At 43.2% G+C, this 22665-nt stretch overlaps 1 protein-coding gene across 13 annotated transcripts in view; it reads left to right on the forward strand.

The window, feature by feature from the left end:
• casz1 (castor zinc finger 1) overlaps positions 1-22665 on the forward strand; it is a 179935-nt gene that overhangs the window by 122075 nt on the left and 35195 nt on the right. For 8 of the 13 annotated variants that reach the window (XM_083919738.1, XM_083919737.1, XM_083919739.1 and 5 more), the window contains exon 1: positions 9327-9432. The exons of the other annotated variants lie outside the window; for them this stretch is intronic. In XM_083919738.1, coding sequence (XP_083775864.1) covers positions 9354-9432 — 79 coding nt within the window. In that variant the 5' untranslated portion in view covers positions 9327-9353. Of the gene's footprint in view, positions 1-9326; positions 9433-22665 lie in introns of those variants that run through there. 13 annotated transcript variants of the gene reach the window in all.

Below are 22665 nucleotides of genomic sequence, written 5' to 3' on the forward strand. Positions count from 1 at the left end.
CAGGCAAACCCGGCACAACCTATTTTGCAGTAGCTTTATCTAAGTGTGAACAAATGAATGTAACATTTGAAAGAGTGATACATTATTAACTCTAATTGATTCCTTTATAACACTATACATTCACTGTCACCTTCGCTTTGGCTCGCACGAGTACATGCGCTCTGAATCAGTCTTGTCGCTGTCCCTATTCTAACACGTAACGTGTCACCACACACTGTTAACAAATGTGATAAAACCACCTGAATCGAGAATATCAGGTATGGCGTCTGCCTATGTGTGTTTTTGTCTGTTAAGGTGAGATACTTAGCTGTGTGTGTGTGTGTGTGTGTGTGTGTGTGTGTGTGTGTGCGCACGCATCTCTGTCTTTCTCTTGTGCTTAACTGTGTCTACACGGGTGTGAAAGTTAAAGAGAGAGACAGAGCGCCCGCTTTCACAGCCACTGGAGCTTTCGATAGGAATTAGTTTTACAACATATGCAAATGTTCCCCCTTGAAAAAAAGGGGGTCTTTAAGTGACAGGTTGATATGTGATTAAACGACAATTAGAGTGCTGAAAATAAGTGTCGGCAGTAGGTCAAGTACTGGGCGGCTCAGCTAAAAGGTAGCAGACTATTGAGGAGAAAACATTCCCAGGCGGAGGCCAGGAACAGAACCCAAAACAAATTAGAGAGGTGAAGGGGGAACAAGGTTGGCACTGTGTTCCAATAAACCCACAACAAAAACAAGTTCTGTGCTTTGCCTGGATGACAAAAGACAGACAGTTCACGATTAGAGCAGGATTTCATTTTCAGTAAGCCAGTGCTGAACATAAAAACAATCCCTGAACCCTAACAATGAAACTTTAGCGTCATACTTGATTGGCATACTTTACTTTTACTGCCATCGTTTGATAGTGATGCCCTGCTTGCATTGATTTTAACCTTTAGTGGCCCCAGCCCAGATTTAAACCACCCCTACCCTATGCTGCCCTCTAAGTTAAAAGTACAGAGACATGAGGGTCTTTCTTTCTTGCTGTCTCTCTCTAACAAACACATACACACACAAACATAAAGGCAGAGACATAAAAGGGCTCACGCTTATTCTGGCAACAGATGGCCCTGTCCCTATAATCCCCTTTGATGCTGCGGTGGGCAGTGGCTCCTGAACATCTCTGAAGCCAAAGCCCCAACAAAACTTGAGCTACTTTTCTTTTAACTGACCCCAATTGCAAAGGAGCTGTCAGCTGTCAGACCTGGTTAAAGCGCCTTTACTGGGGGAGACTGAAGGGCACAGGTTTCTCTCTCTCTCTCTCTCTCTCTCTCTCTTCCTCTTTCTCTATCTCTTTCTCTTTCTCTCTCTGTCTTGTGCACGCTCTCTCTCCTCTTTCAGCTTCCTGTTAGTTTTCTGTCACAGCGATTCATTCCACCTCCACGGCTGTGAAAGCAAGTTGACCGTGGTACTCTGACTCGTAGTATCAACAGCACTTATTTTTTCCCTGTTCCTGGCGCAAGAGTGAACCTCCATGAGTATTGGAGCCACAGATGGCAGGAGGTGGGCTAAGAGGCTTAGATTTCATCGAAGCGCTCACCTTAATTATTGTCAGTTGTGAGAAAAGAGGGTCTTTTCACTGCTGGTGTAACCTATATACTGTACAAACATATGTAATTAAATTAGAGACACTAAGCTGCATTAGTTATTTTTTAGAAATAAAACTTTTTTTGAGTGAATTACAGAAGATATCTTTTTTTGGTTGCCTTCTCAGGACTCTGCGTAAGCTCTCCCAGTTGATGCAGATGAAATGAATCTGCTATCTTTAAAGAAAGTTGTTCAGTCTCTGATAAGATAAAATCCCCAGGATAGTAATGAGCTCACTAATGGAGTTTTAAAAATAATTTTAATAAGCACCCTTAACCCCTCTTTCAAATTAGCAAAAAGAGAGTTTGATTGTTAACACTAATATTAAAGCTGGAATTTTACACATTTTGTGGAAAAAACAGCATTTCTTTTGTTGTTGCCCTTTTATTGCTATAGTCTCTGATTGTCGAGGCACAGAGTTGTGTTAAACCCCCTGATTAAATTGAAAATCACTCACCCAAATGTTTGAGCAAACAGCACTACGAAGCACTTTGCTTTCTTATTAATTTTTGCACTGTAAATAGAATCAAATGTGATGCCATGTCTTAACCTTTGTCTTAAATAATTTCCTTCTGCTAATGTAGGGACCTCTGTTCTCGGGCCTCTAATTGGAGGACAGCAGTTAAATGTCTCCTTGGGTGCAGGGGCAACTGATTGCAGCAGTCTCTTCTGTTTCATTTGGAAAGCACCAGATTTAAACACAAATGGGGAAACACAAATTAGTGCAAGCTGGCTTTGTGATTTCAGAGAAGCCTTCTGTACTATTCGATTATGTATTATCATTTGAGAGCTTTGGGGGATAATCATCACTGAGATTTGCTCACGTTTCCAGCAGGTCTGCTGAGATGCATGTACATAGCTAATGGGATTGGACTTTTTTTTTCTATCCCTCTCCTGTGGCGTTATGGAGCTGACAGCTGAACTTGAACGGATGCGCATGGTGCTGAGTCGTGCACAGGACTATTTCAAGACTGAAATGCGATTGTTTTAATACTTTAATCCACCTGTCCTTGGCATTCAGGATGTTGCAGAAGTCGCCTAATTATTTCAGTGCCCTCTATCCTTCCTGGTTGAAATACAGCAAAGACAGCAATACCCTTCTCTTGATAAATAAGTTAATCTTGATTTTAATAGAAAAAGGTGGTCATTAATCTCAGAAAATGAAACAGTGTCTTTAAAGATATAAAAACATACAACCTCTGAATCTTACTTAAAAAAGTGTATAGCCTAATTGAAATTTAAAAAATGCATGTATGCAAAGAGGATCTGAAATACCCCAAATCACTTTAAAGAGCAAGTCATTAAACAACCAGAATTCTCGGAATTGTCCCAGGTTCCAACCACGATAGTATGCAAACACAAATATTTTCTTTTAATTAAAAAGGTCTCATCTCGCTGTATCCTCCCCCTAGCCTGCTGCCAGAGCTCCAAGACCCCCTCAATGCACACACACACACACACACACACACACACACACACACACACACACACACACACACACACACACACACACACACACACACAGAGACACACACACACACACACACACACACACACACACACACACACACACACACACACACACACACACACACACACACACACACACATTCACAGATACACATACAAACTCTTGTGATGCCTTGTTCAAATCCAGTCACAGTCACAAACATACAGCCAAATTTGAGAAAAGTGATTACTTTAATTGTGTCCCGGGCCGTGGATTCCTCTTGACTAGCTGCTAATCTGTCAGAGCCTGGTTGTCAATTGAGAACCAGTGACACCAGCAGTGACGGCTGCCCAGTTCACTGATAGCCCCCTGAGGGACAGTTAACCCTCAAACACCCCCCCCCCCCCCCACACACACACACACACACACCAACACACCATCTCCAAAAGAAAAAAAAAAACAAACACCCTCCCGTGCAGTCTCACTCCCCACTTCCACCCTTCCCCAGAATGGTCCAGCCCACCAGAACATGCGGTGGCACTAAAAATTGAGGGGGGCTGGGGGGTGAAGGACTGGTGGTCCATTTTTATGTGTGTGTGTGTGTGTGTGTGTGTGCTGGTTTGGGACAGTGTGTTTGTGTAGATATGTGTGGTGTGAGGGGTGGGGGGGTGGCTTGATAGTAATGCATGTTGATGGTTTCAGAGATACTTCATTTCAGAAACAGGGGCCTCATTAACCGTAGTCTTCATCAGGCCAGCGAGCAGCGGGCACATTAGGGGTCCACAGGAAGTTAGAGTACAGCAGGAGAGTGCATTAGGGAGGCCTGGGGAGACACACTCCCTCTCTTCTCCTCAGTTCCACTTCCACCTCCAGAGCTTTTCTATATCTTAATGTACCTTTCAGAGGAATTCGGATAGAGGTCAATAATTATGTTCTTTAAATTATTCAGTCGAGGTCCTCTGTAATTGTGCTTTTTAGAGCTCGGACATTGACAGCATGGTTTACTGCACCACGTTTGGGGCACGGCCTGACCGGATGAATCAGTATAGAGTAAGAGAAAGAGTGTGTGAGTGTAATTCACTGCTCTCATCACCAACTCATAACTGATGCAGGAGTTATCTGCATTTCTGAGATTTAACACATTAACTCCTTTGCTAAGCAAATTTGTCTGCACATCAAGTTCCGATTTCTTTTAAACAGGCATCAGCGCTGTCTCTGCTGGGCATGTTGGAGACCTAGCAGACTACTAGCCATTCTGTGTGGGAATGTTTAGTTTGGGACGCAACCGTGTTATTTTTGTTACATCGAGGAGAGGAAAGCACAAACTGCTATGGTAGCAGAAAAAATCACCAAAGTTTTTCTACAAAGCCAGCCCCGGCAACGTTTGACTGCACATGATAACATCGTTCGTCCACACAACTCCTCTTTCAGCTACAGATTATTAACACATCGCTGAAAGTGGCAGAGAGCAATTCACTGTTGTCACAGGGTCTAATATTTATATTTATCTAGTTGGGAGAGGCATTGACAAACATGCCACACACCTGCAGTTTTGTAGTACGTGCTACTGTCGTTTGGTGTCAAAGAAAGAACCTGTACAGTAGAGTTTTGTTGGGGTGAGAGGAAGACTGTAATTACTGTCTGACGATTCATCTAGTCACTGCATAAAATAGTGTTTATCCAGTCGCCCGTGTTTCTGTCGTGGCTGAGGGAGGGGAGGGTCATGTTTTGCACAACTGAGACAGCTAGGGCAATCAGGAGAAGAATCGTGACTCCAAAACATTCAGCCTTTCTTTCTTTTCTCTCTTCCTCTCTTTGTCTCTCTCTCTCTCTCTCTCTCTCTCTCTCCCTCTCTCCCTCTCTTCGGGTTGAGAACTGGTGCCTTAGAAAATGAGATCTCCCTTTCTCCCCCCTCTGACACACCCACACACAAATAAACATAAAAAGCTAATTTGTTAGCACCCTCATTTCAGAGGCCTTAGCAGGAGAATATTGTTGGGGGGGAAAGTAATGCTTTGTCAAATGTTGACATGTGTTGCAAACATGGGGCCTTCAGCAGCAGCAACAACAGCAGCATTTCATACAGTGGCTCAGGCGCATTGTCGGCACATGAAGAGAGGATGCTTTGAAACAAGATTAGCCTCCAAATGGCCCTGCCTGCCCCCCCCCCCCCCAAAAAAAAAAATGTGTGTGTGCCTGCACTAAGATGCTAAATGATCAGATCCACTGAAATATTTGTGGGCCTGTTTCACACGGAATAAGTTGGGGTGTCGTGCTGTATATCACTGTACAGCTGAAGGTGTGCATATACATTCGTCCTGCTAGGCCCCATTGTCTCGTACATGGTTTGGCTTGGTTTTGTGGGCCAGAAAGCACACGTCCCTGTCATTGAGGCCACCTCCCCTTGGCTTTGGGTCAGGGTGACACTGGGCAGGGGGAGGAAAAAAAAATCCATCCCCCCCCCCCCCACACACACACACACACACACCATGCCCCTATAAAAATGAATCAAAATTGGAAAACAACATGCAAGGTCCGCCTAATACAGGAACACTTGCAATATGCTGATGTTTTCTTTTGCACACTGTGTTTGCTAAATTGCCTTTGACTGCGTGCATCAGTAATGAAACTTTATGTCCTTGTGGAGAGGGCAGCAAGTCCGTTCCAGTTAGGACCGGGACGATCTCTCCTGTCTGGCTTTTGTAAGACTTTTTCCCCTAATACACGTCCTTATGAATAAATGAAGCCCATGAAGTCATTTTTTTCCATATTTGTGTAAATTGCTTTAAAAGCATTTTATCATGTCATAAAAAAGCGCAATTGATCTGCTGGGCTTAGCCCATTGGACAGCTGTGTGTTTTGTTAATGGCCACTTTGCTCCAAGCAGCTTATTAAAAAATTTATATATAAATGCTAAAATTACATAAATTATTTAGATAAAGTAAGCATTTTTTTGTTTTGGTCAGGCAGGGAGGGGCTGTCATCAGTATGGAAATTTACCATAGTATATTATCTGCTGAAATATAGTAATATATCTGCCCAGACACATATGTGTCCTCCTCACTGCACCCCCATACATGCAGAGGCGCAGGGGGAAAAAAGTATATATTTTTTGATGACTTCGTTTCAGCAACCACGGAATGTCACCCATATCCTGGTTGATTGTACTTTCGAGTTTTATGATGTTTTTCCATTGATTTGTTTCCCCGGCGCAGCTGCCGACCTCTATTGAGGGACGAACGTAATCAGCGCTGACGCAAATTAGATGGTTATTCGTTTCGAAAATTGACAGAAAAACAATAAAAAAGATGAAATGCTCCCAAATCAATAGATATAATGAAATTCAAATAATCCGAGAGATGAGGTCTCCATGGCAACTGATAATGTGGAAAAGAAAACAATTTAATAAAGGACAGACACGCTTTGAAAACAGATTGGGGAGGGGGGTGGCTGTAAAGCGGGGAGAGGAGAGCAGAGCAGAGGAGAGAGGAGGTGGGGAGATGGAGGGATAGGGGGGGGGGGGTGTTGGAGGGGTGTTTGTGGCTGTAGTGGTTGCTCTATAGCTTGTTTCCTCCGGCGTGTGAAGGATCTGTGTCTGTCCCAAGGACACTGGAATAATTAGAAAAGCTTTCAGGCCAGAAAGTGCAGATTCAGGTTTTAATACACAAAATTATTTCAGGGGCAGTGAATCGGAAAACCATTTGTTGGTGACCTTCCTGAGAGGCCTCCCCCCTCCCTGGTACAGGGCAAGATGGAGGCTATGTGGCAGCACTGCCTGAGTTATGGCATATTTGTGTTTTTATAGAGGCAGGGGGAATGGAGTTGGGGAAGTTGGGAGGGGGGTGTGGGGGTAAATGTGTGTGTATGGTTGGGTTTCGGTGTTTGTGTGTGTGAGTTTGGGGGGTGGGTCATGGACAGACCTTCATGTTCTTGTGTGTGTGTGTGTGTGGGTGTGTGTGTGTGTGTGGGTCTGGCAGGAGTTTAGGAAGAAGGTGGGAGCGCAAAGACAAGAAGGGAGAGAGTGAGGCAGAGAGAGAAAGGGGGAAGTTGCAGATCCGGCTGTATTTACAGATCAGTTGTCAAAAGGAGCCATTTAAGGGGAATGCGCCCGTTCCTGCACAGTGACAGGCGAGGTGCCTGTTTAAAAAGCAAAAGACAACTATGAACCTGAGAGGGAGATAGTCAAACACAGGCTTTTTCTGTTGAAGACAGACAGAGCAGGGGGTGGTGAGGGGAGCGAGTGGGTGTTAAGTGACTTCATTTGTAGTCTATTTAAGGTATGTTTTACTTGTCCTTGTGCTGCTCCTCCAACATCTAATACAGGGGGCTGCGTTCTAGTTAGCACAGCAAGGGAATAATGATTGAGTGCATCGTTTTTATTTCCTGTAAATACAAATGACTTTCCTTCGTCTGCCTAAAAACCTGTTTTTGATTTCAGTCTTGCTGTCAAGGGAGATTTGCTACTGGTGCAAACAGTGATAAGAGTCAACCAAAAGCACAGTTTCCCTCATTAGCTTATCATGACTTTAAGTATGTATACTTTCTGGTGGCTTTATTCAACATCCGTGTCCTGCTCTTTTAACATCCTATTTTCTTTATTACTCTTTGTCAACGTTTTGAAGGCGGTCTGGCTGGGCGTTGGAGCCTTGTCTGTCAAGTAGTGACTACCATTTTTGTGTCATTAGAAGGCTTTGTTTGACTAAAATAAAGGTGATCCACCCTCTGTTCAAATGATACAAACAGCAGGTCCGGGATATCTCGAGTGCAGATACCCTTATCCTGTTCCAGGCAGCAATAAATGGAAAAACAAGTCCTCACGCAAAGCTTGGCCTGATAATTACTGTTCTGATATTTTAATAGCATAGGATCCTGATCGGGATCACTGCTTTCCTGCAATATAAACTAATAAAAGTTGGCTAATATTTGATAAAAAAAAATGTGAGAACAAGTTCCTGTGTTACACTTAGTACTTTCTCTTGGCTTGAATTAGCTTGTTGCTTAATACATAAAGTATATTCTTCTATCTACTTTCTGCTTACTTTTTAAACAATGGTTTAATTCCTGTTCTTACCTGATTGTTAAAACATTTCCACCTTTAATTCAGTTGTTACCACAATTTTGTAGACTAATCTTACAGAGACTCTCTGATAGATCTTCCTTTTTTTTATCCCAGGGGGATCTGCCCTTATTTAAAGGCAAACAGAGATCTGACATTCTTCAGCTGGACAGCTAATACTCTCCTGTATTGATATTGCAATGTGAAAAGTGCCCCACAAGTAGGAGAGAAACTAGAAATTCCCCACTGTAAACTAGCTAAGAGCCTTCAAATCTAACATGCCAGTGTCAATGAAGACTGTTTTCGTTTTTTAGATTATGAAAAAAAAGAATAGAGACCTGGAATACGAGAGCCGATAGGCATCCACTGTGTGTTTGTGTATAAATGTGTGTTTGTGTGTGCACGCACATGCACACTGACACACACATAGGGCACAAAGCACATGTTATCACTGTCAACAGCAGCAGTAGCAAACAGCAGCAGTTGTTCTGTGTGTATGTGTCTGTGTTGTGTATGTGTGAAAGTGTGTATGCTTGTGCATATGCTCTCTCTCTCTCTCTCTCTCTCTCATGCTCTCTCTCTCTGGCTGCTGGCATTGAGAGACCCACTGTAAGTCAATCTGTGTGTTCATATATCCGTGAGTGTGTGTCTGTGTGTGAGTCAGTACTACTGTACTACACATTTTAGGGGCCAGGAGCCAGGACCGGGCCTAGCCCAACAGGGCTGGAAAGGGCCGAGGGCCAGCTCCCTGTGCACACCATCCACTTCACACCTGTCTCTTTCTCCACACACACTCACACACACGCACACAGCTCATACAACCGTGCTGCGCTGCACAGGGCTCTCATTGTAGCAGTGACAGGAGGGCGCCCGTTAAGTGGCTCTCTCTTCCTGGGGCCTGTGTGTGTGTGTGTCTGTGTGTGTTTGTGTGTGTGTGTGTGTGTGTGTGTTTGTTCCCCCATGTGGCTGTGGGGTGAAGAAGGGCGATGAAGGACCCCTACTGGTAAAGTGGGTAAACTTGCACAGCCTCGACATCTGCGCTCAGAGAAGAGGGGGGGTCGGGAGAAGGAGACAGGGGGAGGGTAAGGAGGGAGGAGAGATAGACACTGAGAGAGGAGGACAGAGTGGGAAAGAGGAAAGGAGAGAGGGAGGGAGAGAGAGACAGAAGAAGAGGGGGGAGAGAGAGAGAGAGAGAGAGAGAGCAGTGCCTTGGCACAGAGCAGTTGAGGAGAAAATGCCTTGCTTTGTGGAGAGAATTCTTCCAGGGCAGGAGGGAGAGGTGAGACAGAACGCAGAGGGCGGTCTGCTGCCAGGTAAGACTCTCACACACCTTCCTCTCTCTCTCTCTCTCTCTCTCTCTATCTCTCTCTCCCTCTCTCTCTCTCTCTCTCTCTCTCTCTCTCTCTCTCTCTCTCTCTCTCTCTCTCTCTCTCTCTCTCTCTCTCTCTCTCTCTCTCTCCCCTCTCTCTCCCCCTCACACACACACAGGAGTTGAGTGCTACCTCGAGGTGAAATAGTCTGCTACTACTGTAGTTGCAGTTGGCATGAGTCAGGCAAGCATGTGTAGTGATGTGGTGGGTGGTGTCAAAGTGTGTGTGTGTGTGTGTGTGTGTGTGTGTGAGAGAGAGAGAGGGAGAGAGAGCGAGGGGGAGAGCCTGAGTGAGAGTGAGGAAACAGAACAGGTGTAATGTTTGTCCTTTTGGAAAATATTTGCAGCTTTTAATTACAGATGCACATTTGCGCCTATAGTGCACTGGATGTCAGTGATGTGTTTAATTCGTTTTAATGGTGTGTTGCTTCCCCAAAACTTTTGCTGATGATTTTTTGCCTTATAGCACTCCACACTTCAACTTTTGTATATTCTACAGTTACATTTATGACATATAATGGTAGAAAGTAATGTACAATTTTAAGGTACTTTACTCAACTACATTTCAGAGGGAAATATTATAGATTTAACTCCATTCTTTATTTTACATTTACATAGTTACTTAACGGATCAATATTTTGCATCAATATGATGCTTTGTTACAGCTTACACTACCCAACACAACTTTTTACTTTTTTTGTTTGTGTACTTTGCTGGACTTTAACTTGTTATTTAGTATTTTTAAATCAGGGTGTTTTCTACTTTTACTTAAAGGATATGAATACTTTATCGACCACTTATTACACATTACTTATTATTAAATAGCAATTTCGGGCTGTTAAAGTGATCAAAGGTTACACTATACTTTATTTGACTTTAAATAGAAAAAAAAAATCTATTCTAAATACACCGTTCTGCAGGCTTAAAATAGTAAATTACTAAGAAGCACCTAGAATCCCTTTTGTTTTAATGTCAAGTGCAAATGTTTTGGGATATGACAAGAGGTAATCTGTGGTTTTGGTCGAGATTGATTTGCCTGTTTAGATACAGATGTTGTGATGGAGAGTTTGTCATCGGAGGGATTTTCCACTCTGCTGATGTAAACAGTGTCTGTTGAAAAAAGAGTCCTTTTCTCCCTCATGGAGACACGGCCCTGAGAGGAATAATCCTCCTCGTGAACAATTAGATTTTCTCCTTTTGGTTAAATAAATACTGTGTCTGTGAACACTGACACAGATTTACATGCGGCCTTTCGAGTGTCTGTCTCTCAAAAAGCCTACTGCCAAAGCCTGGGCCTGATATTTCTTGTCGAGGCCCACAGGAAAAAAAAAGAAAAAGAAAAAGAAAAGACGAGGCAGAAGTTGGCCAGCTCTAACTTCACGCTTGCTGTTTATTTGTTTTTATAACAAATGGAACCAGCTTCCCGAGTGAAAGGTGAAGTCAGAATTGAATTTGGCTTGCGTTACCGTGGCGATCTGGCAACCGCTCCTGTGTCCCAAAGGACCGCTCTGGTTGCTGTGTGCCGGGCGCGTGTGTTTGTTATTTAACTGGTGTGTGTATTCGCCGCTACTCTACGTGCATGTTGTGCGAGTGTGTGTTTGAGTAGTGGGTGGTGGTAGCAGCAGCATACACGAGAGAGACATTTTACTAAGCAGACATTTCCCCCTCTGTTTTCACTCTGACCTGGTAGGAGATTGATGACTGAATTGTGGAGTACATGTTAACAGTAACTGGTGATTTATGAAGATACTTAGGGTAAGTGAGGCCGCACAGGCTGGAGGGGAAGAAAAAGATATAGCCTTTTAAGTTAATGCAAAAATATAGCCTTTTTAAGTAATAATTGTTATTACCACTGCTGGGTTTGGAGAGAGGGCTGAGTTAGAGTTGGATGTGCACAAAGTAAAATGTGAAGCCTTTCCTTTTCCACTGGCCATGTGCCTTGTTTTGTTTCTGGCCTTTAAGTTTGACTTCACTCAACATTGCAGGTTTTTTGTAAAGAACATTTTTTTCACAAAAAATAACCCTGCATTTATAAATATATAGATGGATAGATATTTAGATTGAGTAGATGTTTAAATTAAAATATTTTGATTGAAAACTCTTTCCTAAGTAAACCACTGTGGAAAACCTTTCTTGGATGAACCCTTGCACTGCAACAAGTGCACTGTGTGTTTTGGCAGCCCCCCCTTAGCCCTTATCCCTCAGAAAATCCGCATGCAATTTTAGAAGAATCCGATTCTTTCCCTTTCGTTGGCTCGTGAACTCCCTCGATATTATGCACATTGCGAATCCTCCTCTCTATTCAAATATGAGATTCAATCCACTTGGATGTGATCTATAGCATTTTTAAGGAATAAAGCAATTTTAGGGAATACGGAATAGTGCTTCCCCTGGAAGAGGGATGGCTTTCATTTTTTTCAAGGCACCTCTTAGACTGAGTGAAATGTTTCCCCTGTTCGCTCAGGGACGACTTTATTTCTTACCAGGGATTTAACACTCACTCAGTCCCCTCATAAATACAGCGTCCCTCAGCCCTTCGCTAGCCATAACTCTTACACTAACTCTCTAGCTAACTAAACTCATGTAGCAGAGCCAACACTTGTTTGTCTTTTACCTCAGCCTTTCTCTCTCACTCTTCCTCTGTCTCTTTTCCTCCTCTCAGCTGATTTATACATGATAGAATCTTCTTTGACTACCGTCTCACCAGGCTCCTGTGTTTATCTCCTTGGCCCACTCGTGGAGTGGGTTTTAGAAGAAATGTGCATTTGAATATGAGCCAGCCTAATCTCCTTGAGGCTATTTAGAGTGAGCCTAATGCTCCAAGAATGAGCGAGAACAACACCGGAGAAAATGCAGACATCCCTCTCTGCGTGTCACAACACAACTCAGGTCTCCAAAGGATGAGACCAGTCTTTGATTTGCTGATGAAAATCTTTCTGAAAATCTAAAGGACATAAAATTCATGCTTTCAAGGCACCTGTTGAAGCCTCGGTATTTTTGTGAGCATTTCGTTTTTTGTCTTTCTGACATTATAGCACCTACTTGTGGAATTTCTTGATATTTTTACGTGTTATATCAATGGTACGATAGATAGCAGCTGATAAACTTTCAAGCCATTTCACTATCAGCAGATGAAAGTGCTCAGGTGGGATCTTACAGTATGGTGGAAGCTTTTACTGATCTGGTGCCGATTGGCATTTTGGGAGGAGAAAATCTTTCTGGCAAGGTTCCCACATTGGTTGTTAATAGCCTGCTGGTACCTTCTGTTCTCTCAGCTCCTCAAGCATCTGAAGACCCTCTGAAGTCAAAATCGCCCATTTTGATGTCTCATGGCAGCACCCGACGTTTTGTTGTATTTGCGTCTGAAAACACAGGCCCTGCTTGGAGGAATTACCCTCAGCCCTCATTGGTGTCAAAGGGGGGAGGAGGATATCATTCCTCTTTTTTTCCCCGTCTCCCTGCTCTCCTTGCTGTCCTTTCTTTCTTTTTGATCTCACCATCAAATCTTCCCCGGTTTTTATGAGTGACGTTTACCCGAGAACGGCTTGGGAAATGACTGGCTGAAGAAGACGTTTGAGAAAATGCGCCTGAGCAAGCTATCACCTTTGATAAAGCCATAGTTCCAGTGGGAGAGGAAGAAGAAAGCTAAAGAGTAAGAGCATCCTTGGTAATGAAAAATGCCATACAAGAGGGAGCATCTCTCTGATCCTAGCCTGTTTAACCAACAATGTATAGTACAACAGATACGGCAGTGGCACATCAAGCATTTCTCTGTTCTCATAGCACAATGAGTGTTTGACCCAGATGACTGATCCAAATCTGGGATACCACACTGTGCCTTTATTGCACATCAGCTGGGCATCAAATAATCCCATAATACAGGACTCACAGATACACAGCGAGTCACACTGGTGCTGTCATTTACATTGGCATACCTTCAGCTGTGTCACCAGTTAGCAAAAGGCTGGCAAGTCAATTGAAAGCACTGCAAAAAGAGAAAGAAATAATGGGGTAGTGGAGGGTCGTTGGAGGCACAGAGAGCAAGAAATGTTAGCTTTGGTAATTACTACCTCCATAGAGAGGCAGTGGAGAGGCAAGCGAGCGCACGAAGGAGGCCCCGTGCACAGATAATGAAGGGGTATCATTGTAGCTCTGACAGTGTTAATCTTAGAGTGCTCCGAAGTGTGTGTGAGTGTCTCTATCTGGTTATGTGTATGTTCTGTACAGAATATGCATATACCACTATAGTGCATCGAGTTTGTGGTGCAATGCCAATGACTGTCGCCCTACCAGTAAGACCGGCCCACCTGACAGCGCAGTTTATCCAGCCCTGTTGACAGTTGCCGCCTCTCACAGCTTCTTGAAGACAATCTTTAAAACTCTGCAGCCTCTTGCTCATCCTCACAAAAGCACTGGGATCACCTATCAGCACCCAAACATGTCTTCTTTGCAGAAGAGGGAGGAAGAAAAGAGGAGGTTGGAAAAAGGGGGAAGAGCAGTCCAACTTTCTTTGTGCCTGGCTTTTCCTTTTCTTTTTTCCTCTTCCCATTTGAAGTAGTGAGACACTCATTTAAGCCTCATTGCACACCAACACTCAACACATGAGAAAGTGTTATGAATATGTATCAACACAGCATATGGCAGCAGTAGCACTGGGACTAGGTGTGTCCAGAAGGGTAGAGTGCTGCCGATGCATTATTCTCCATTCAAATTACCACAGTGAGGCTGCAGCGGGGAGCTGAGAAGTGTTCACCACCTCTTTAGACGGGGCAGGAGTGGAACCTGGATAATGCAAAAGAAGTGTGAACGGAGGAGCTGTGATGAGCGCAGTAGTAGGCCAGCTGAGTTTCTTTGATTTGGTCGATTTTTTCGGCAGGTTCAAACCCAGCACTCGCTGACACGAGCGTGATTAAAAGTGATATTTCTGACACATTAGGATGCGCACGGGAAGTAACCTCCTCTAAAGCGTTCATTATTAGATGCATGACAGACCTGAATATTTATAAAATAGGTTTTAATAATTAATAGCAGCAATCTGCTCCCGTAATTCATCAGATTTGCACTTCAACAGAGTATCCGTTTTCACTTTAAAATAATAATAAGAGGAATATTAATGTTGGAGAAATGTAAAACGGGCAGCTGGATACAGTGCGAATAAGCAAGCGCTCCATGTTAACTTCTGAGGCTTTCCTTTAACCTGCCACTTTTCAAATAAAATTACATTTTAAGCCATCAACACTGCACCATTTGAAAACCTTCAGTTGTTTGTGCTCGACAATTTAGTGGCTTCTCACAAATGTGGCAAGTCATGAAGATAAAGACGCAGGAAACAAAGTGGGTTTGGTGTAGAATGCAAAAGTAGACGCTGTGGTTTTATCAAAAGCAAATTTATTTGTTTGAGTCAACTTAGCAGCACTTCCTTTTGTATAGTGAGACCCAAAATAGACAACACTCCTTTTTCCTGTAAAGCAGTTTTGCTTGTTTCATCTTTTCACAGTCATTTTACTTTTTTTCTCTCCTTTATCATGAGTGTTGTTCATCACACCTTCAAAATTCAGTCATTGCACATTCCGCCATCTACTGAACTCCCAGAAACAAGAGTGTTCCTGTTTTAGGTAAAAACTGCCACATTTAGTTCCGCCTTCCAGTTCCCATTGAACTTTTTGGTAAAGCATACTGTTTTAGTGCTGTCACTTATGCAGTGGTGTGTTTATCCTCAACGTGGATCAGTTTTTTTCAGTTTAGAAATGTCAGTGTGCATATTTATCCGTGTGTATCTAGCAACAAATGATGTGACCTGCAGCCTCTAGACAGAGAGGACTAGAAGAAGAGCGCAGAGCACAATACCCTGCTGTCTAAAACCCTGCACGCACACAGACACACACACACACACACACACACACACACACACACATACACACACACTTAATATTGGTACAGATACTGATCATATGTGTTTACAGTGCATTGTGCACATATCCACATTCGCGCAACCACAGACTTTAAAATATCATATATCTATCAACCCTATTGTCACTTGCATCCTGCTTATCAGAAAAGCAAAAGATAACAGCCGAGTCGTAGCCACAGGGTCTAAAAAATGCAAATCCCATTAGCAGGAAGACTCATTCTCATCACTTCCTCTCTTAGTCCTACAAAGACTTGATTTTGATCAAACTTTAATTGTTCTTCATACGAAGAATAACACAGTGAACAGTGAAAGTGTAGAATGTGATTTTTAAAAAAGTAAGTGCTTGGCAAAGCCTCAGATTTTGAGGGAGCCCTGGGGTCATTTTGGACAGGTAGAGAACCTGCTCAGGATGACATTTTAACAGGCACATTCATTCTACCATATATATAAAGTCCAAAAGAGGAAAAGTCTGTCAGGCAGAGCAAATGTTTTAATGGGAGCCAGGGATCGATGTTGTCAGCGTAGGCATCCTGTCTGGAAAGGCATGCTTTTTTTTGGTTAATGTCACCTCCTTCTTTCTTTTCCAGGAGAAGGAAAAAAGGGAAAGAGCAAAGGGACAAGGGGGGATGGGGGGGGGGGGTCAAGGAGATCTGATGCAAACGTCCCAAACCAGGTTGAATTTAGGGAAATTGCTTGAAAAACATTGACTCGCACTCTCATTCACAAGGCCCCATATCTGAAAAACAAATTTGAAAGGTAACCTTGGAAATCAATTAAGAAGTCCCCGGGAGCTCGAGAAAAAAAAAATTAGAATGGTACACCCTTCTTTTTCCTTTTACTCCATCCCTCCACATCCCCCACTTAACAGGGACTTGAATCTGCCCATCAGAACACTGCCTTCTGTGAGGAGGCTTTGTCAGCGTAGGCTTTATTTAATTTTTTTTTAACGGCGGAGTGCCTTATATGCTGTCAAAATGTCTTAAGAGTCTTATTAAAGAAATGCCACAGCTCATTTCCTTGTAATGCAATTCATATGCTGGTGAAAGGGGGCATGTCTAAAGATCTAAACAGCTTTGCTTTTTAGGCTTCACATTAGGGGTTATCTGTGAGGGCTTGTCATTGATTGACATTATCTGGCCTGACAGGGCCTCATATCAAGGTTAAGCTCATGGACAAAAGTGCCACCCGCACGGACACACAAACACACTCTCTCACCCACACTAGTAGTCAAATAAGGCACGCTCTCCTCAACTTCCTGTTGAGAGGGGTGCTACGTATGTGTGCCGGCTTCATCTGTGTGTGTGTGTGTGTGTGTGTGTGCGGCAGTGTGTGTGTGTGTGTGTGTGTGTGTCTGTGTGTGTGTGTAAGCCAGGTGGAGATTTCTAGACTTAATTGATAACTAATGGAGCGGCGTGTGCTGAGTTTACCCTGGAGGATTGACAGTGTGTGTGTGTGTGTGTGTGTGTGTGTGTTTGTGTGTGTGTGTGCGTGTGTGTGTGTGTGTGTGTGTGTGTGTGTCCTGTGGGGAGAAAGAGGGGGTAGGTGATGGTAAAAGGATGGGGATGACTTACTCAGCAGTGTAGCTCCGGATTCGGGTAAATTAAATATGGCCCCAAAGATAATGACATGGAGTGACATACACAAGTCTGGCGGCTCCTGACCTCTTAGGCAAGCAGGCCGTTCGCTTTGCTACAGAAGAAAGTGTGTAAGTAACACGCAGTACACACACACTCACACACATATCCCCTTCTCCCTCCCAACAAGCCACAAAGGCAAAGAGAGATCCCCGTGACCAAAATACAACTGAAGCAGTTAATCTGTACAGATATTAGCTCAAGGGCCCTTGAGAGGTGCACCGCTGAGCCCTTCTCCACTGTACTACCCACACTGCCTTGCTGCTGCACCAAGCGCAGCAACCAACTGGGAGGGACACAGGGGTCGTCTGCTCATTTACCATGGCGGTTGGCTTATCAAATTGCACTCCTGGTGTCTTGAAACTGAACATGGGAGCTGAGCTTCTAAACAAAGCTGCAGGAATAAATTTCCCTTGTTTCAGTTTGTGGAAGCATGGGACTGTGTGGCATTGTGGGTCTTTTTTTAAAGCAGAGTTTTTGCCTCCTGCAACACAAACACTTAGAAATTAAGTCGTCATCTGGCGCCAGCTGTGAGTCCAGATTTTATGTACAATTTTAACAAGTTAGTTGTGAGTCCCATGAATTACCCTAAGCAGCAAACTCAATGAAAGTTGGCTGTTTTGGTATGTGGCTGTCAGAATGGTTCTTGTCACTCATGTCAGATTGTTTTTTTCCCTCCCTTAGACCATTTTAAGCTGCTTGTCCTCTATTCTGGAAAACACCATAATTACCCTGTTTGTGATGAAGCCGGAGGCCGTATTTGTCCTTAATTTTCAACTTTCCTGTCTGATTGCCCTCAAGTTGAACGTCTTTTCTCTTCCGTCTGCACTTGAAATATAGATTGTTTTTTACAGCCATTGTCCAGTGCAGTCAGTGCATGTGTGTGTATGTGTGTAACTGGGGCCGTTTGTGTCTGCCTTTGTCCTGCAGTGTCTTCATTGTGTTTTGCGGGAGTGTGACAGGAGTGTGGCATTTGGCTGAGGGCTAATGTTTGATAACAGCCCGTGGACTGAACTGAAGTGAAATAGTCCAAACGGGTCCTTCAAGGTCGGCACCCCCAGAAATACGACACACAATGTGCAAGGTCACATTCTAGACTAAAAGCAATAAGTGCTTTATTGATAGAAAAAAACAACAACAAGCAGGCAGATGTGCAACCAACTGATTAATAATAAAATACATTTGTGTGAGAGAGGAACAAGGGGAGGAGACGGGGCAGGGGAAAGAAGACAGTTACCTCCTGACTGTATGTCCATGTGTCTGTCTACTGTTTGTGCAATATATTTTGCAGAAAAGCATTGATCCTGCATTGGCACCTTAAAAAAATTCCATTAGAAATCCAGTCGTTAAAAAAAAAGAACAAAATGTTATAGTTTTGTGCTAGTGGCAGTTTCCCGGGTATACAGTCTTTCTCTTCATGCCTGAATCATTTCTGTACATTTGTGTGTGATCTCTAAAGTACAGTGTGAAAGTACTGTTTAAAAGAACTCACTTCTCCTGTTTTGACAGCAATCTAGGTATCGTATACGTCTCATCAGTATCAGGTTTTATGACGGTGCCAACAGTCACCATAGGTTCCTTTTTTCCATTCAGTCACTTTATGAACAATGTGGCTTTTGTACTCCGCCTACTGTGCTATTATCTTTTTATGAAAATAAGCACAGGGTATTGGACTGTCGTCATCTTTTATGTGCCTTTATCGCTCTGTTTTTCTCTCTCTTCCCCAACCTGGCAAACCTGCCAAGTGAGTAGAGCTCCAAAGTGGATCAGTCAGTGGCAGATTTAGATTTGAGGTGGGGAAAGCTAAGTCCCAGTCCCAACCAAACCTGTTTCTTCAGGAAGACTCTGAGCGACAGGAGGACTTGGAGGTTTCCATATGCTCTGCCACCCCCTTCCCCTCAGTGATCAACCCCCAATCCCATCTTGCTCCTTGGTAGTGTATACCAGCCTATGCAACCCCCCTTTCTAAATCCCTTCTCTTCATAAACTTCTCCTTAGATGTGCCCACCCCTAAACCCCCATCTATCAACTAGTTGGCAATGGCATTGTTTTTAATCATCAGAACCTCAAAATTATTATTATCGCTTCTGATGCGGCAATTAAAACTTCAGGTCAGAGGCACAACGAGCGGTGATCAGCAGCCGAGCTGAGAAGTTTTAATTAGACGATCAGAACCATTAATGCACAAAAAAAAGGTGTGCGCTGGGAAATTAACGGGAACGTCTTAATCAGGGTTAGCGACTCCGAAGAGGAGTCAAGTGAACAGAGAGCAAAAAACAAATCATTTCCGCACCACTGGGACAAAACTCAATTAAATATGCATGCAGAAAAATGGAAATTTCTCAGCATCGGCTGCACCGACTGTTGGAAAACTGAGGCAAAATCTCATGGCGGGGTCGACGACCTGCTTATTGTTATTCTTGTGTAATAAAAATGAGAGAGGGGCCAGATGCTGGGGTTCGGGTGTCGTGGCGTAGTTGTCCATCAGTGGCTTTCCGCTTGACTTCCTTGTGGCTGCCGCAGCCTCTCCGCCATGCAGAGGGAGAGAGAGAGGAGGAAAACATTATCTTCCTGCAAGCCGTAAATTTACAAAAATAAAAACATGGTAATTTTCAAGTGTGTTTGTGTATGTTTGCCTGTGTGGCTCAGTGATTTCCCAGAAACACTCATGCACACGCGCTCTCTCACACATACATCTCCCTTGAGAGCTAGACACAAAAGGTTCACTGAGCTACACACAGGGAGCTGCAGCCTTGTCGATTAATCTGCCAAAGGTTCATAAAGTTATACTGGGTTATTTTTTAAAGAGCTACAGCAATTCTCTTGCATATTGTAAAATAATCCTGAGCTGAACAGACATCTCCCAGACCCTGTTTGTATTAATTAACTCCTGATATTGCGGGGGGTTTGTCCTTGTGTCAGTCATGTTGGAACTCAGCAGGAATCTACAACAAGCCTTGTACCTGTGTTTGATTAGGTGTAGAGATAAGCTTTAGTTTAAACAGGTAATATCTACGTCTTTTATATACAGACCCTCATGCACGATCCATACAAACTCATAACACTCCAGGGAGTCGATGTGTTTATGGTGCAGCGCTGTGCTTTGAATGAACAATAAAGTCAAGTTACTCAGTTTTCTATATGTTTATGTGACTTCCATAAGTTGATTAAACAAGCATTTTGGACAGGAGCTGCCTCGTCTTGTATGACAAAAAAGAGGTTAAGCCATGACCCTGCCAGTCACAACCAGTCTTAACTCTTACATCCTTTACCCGTAGCTGCCTTGATTGCAGTCTGTGCACGTTCACACAAATAATTCACTTCCAACAGCGTTATTAGGATTTGAAACACCACTTGATTGGGCATGATATCATTCTGGCACATAAACAGAGGCTCTGCATCAAAAACCAACAAGACCTGTGGGGCTTTGAGCTGGGGAAGAGTAAGCTTGTCAGTGCAGAGGGCTAGACTTGCACACAATCCGTGTCATCCAGCGCTGAGAAGAAGCAGGGCTCCAAAGAACTTTGATGCACTTATTTTTGACTGAAGATGAAAAAGAACCTGACCTTGTCCAAATGTATTCAAAATAGTTTCTTGACTTTTTCCTCAGGTTTTGGCCATATACAGACAGTATATGGCGCTCCTTTGTGGCCCTGCACTGTTTCCAGTAAAAATAGTGTCACAGTTAACATAAGCAGTTGGAAAAATTAGTTTCAGCTGTTGTGTTGAAATTCAAACCTGCCTGTTTTTTCCAACTCCCAGTGCTTACTGAGGTGTCTCCTCCTTGACAATTAGCACACCAGGCTAAAACAGACTGTAAATAATGTCCAATGCATGTGACAGTGTTGTTTTTCTGTCTGATATTCATTAATAAGGCATAATGCTTACTGGACTCTCAGGGAGGTGGGGGAGTTGGTCCCAGAGGGAAAAGTTGTTCTTTCATGTAGGTCCCCACAGATTTTATCTCATTGTACGCTATCATGCACACAAACGACTTGAGGTAAACAGGTTGGTGTTACCATAGCAATCCCTATTGTAAGCAATGGCAAAAAGCTGCTGTGGACAGAAACCCTCAGCATAAATAATAGTTTAGACAGCTTCCATAAACCATCGAACCATAGCATGTTTCTCCTCAAGGGACGCTCACAATATTAAATTTGTTTTAAAGCACGCCCTACCTTTAAAAAGAAAACACTGAATGTGTGCTTAAGCTGTCTGATAATTCAGTTAGAGGCCTGCTTAGATACTCAACCAGTAGCACTTAGTCCTCTATGCACGCTTTGTATTGTTAACAGAAAATCATACATAAATACTCACTAATGGAAAGAAACAACTATGTCAGGGTCATTTCCTACTATAGGAGCTTGAGATTGCAATGCAAAGGAAATCGGTAGTTAAAGCATGAAATACTGAACACAGTAAACAGACAAAAATGACCTCCACTGCAACACCCAAATGACCTCAATCTTCCTTTGGAGAGTATTTCGAAAAAAAAAAAAAAAAACTTGAAAATTTATGTCTTCCACTTCCTAATAGTTTTTCCAGCTGATTTCTTTCTTTTTTTTTTTTTTCAAAATTGCTGTCTTCTCAAAGGTGACCCTTTCACCCCTGCCTGCAATTGTCTAACACTAAATTGTACAGTAATGTGCCGCTGATATACAACCCCCTCAAAACTACATAATTCCTGAAGCCATTGTTTCAGAGAGGAAGCCCGCAATGTAAATACAGTAACTGAGAAAGCATGTGTGGGGAGCACGGGGTGCATTGTCTGGCGACAGGGTGATCTGTAAACTCCTTCAAATTGTATATCCTCTAATGATTCCACAGCTTTGCAAAAGAAAATGAAAACAGGATTTTATGTTGCACCGATGTGATTTACATAATGCTGGCAATGGCTCACACATGATTGTGCTTGGCTTTATGGCTGAGGGAAAATGAAGAGGCTCGTACTCATTGTTATAGAAAGTGAATTGAGTCTTTAAGATAGAACTTTGTTACCTTTCATATCACACATTTTTGTCTGTTGAAATGGTGGGACCACAGCTCAGTATAGTTATCTTAACCACAGTGTGGCTGAGTTAAGACTCAATACAACTTCACACAAGGAGAAATATCTCTGCAGTAGCATGCTGTTTAACTGTTTTCACAGAGCTTCAACTGACAAAGCTTTACATACTGCCAAATAGAAACAGAAAACAAGTTAAAATGCTAGTCTGATCCCTGGTGGTTTTACTGCTTTTTCTTGTGTTACTCACGGTCACCTCCTCCTCGCTTTTTAAAAGTTATTTACAACTTGATAAAGATCTGGCCTTGATTTTGAGTCGGGAAAATGCTGCAGGAAGGTGAACTTTGGTGGCTCTGGAATTAAAGTGAAAGGTACTAGAGTGCAGTTTCTGCCCTAAAAAGGCAGCTCTGGATATGGAATGCCTCAGGCAGCTGTTCCTGCCTCATCAGAGGACATGTTATAAAGATAGCCCCACTTGGGTTGAAATAATGCCACCAATTCCTGCCCCAAAGCACACTCTATCATGCTCTATTGTTCAGAGAGGCCACACTGGGGAGAAGATGGTGAGACTGTGCAGTATGTCTTGTTAAATAAAGATATGCAAAACATGCCATCATTTTTTGGTAG

This window comes from Echiichthys vipera (assembly GCF_963691815.1).
Source record: "Echiichthys vipera genome assembly, chromosome: 9".
Classification (NCBI taxonomy): domain Eukaryota; kingdom Metazoa; phylum Chordata; class Actinopteri; order Perciformes; family Trachinidae; genus Echiichthys; species Echiichthys vipera.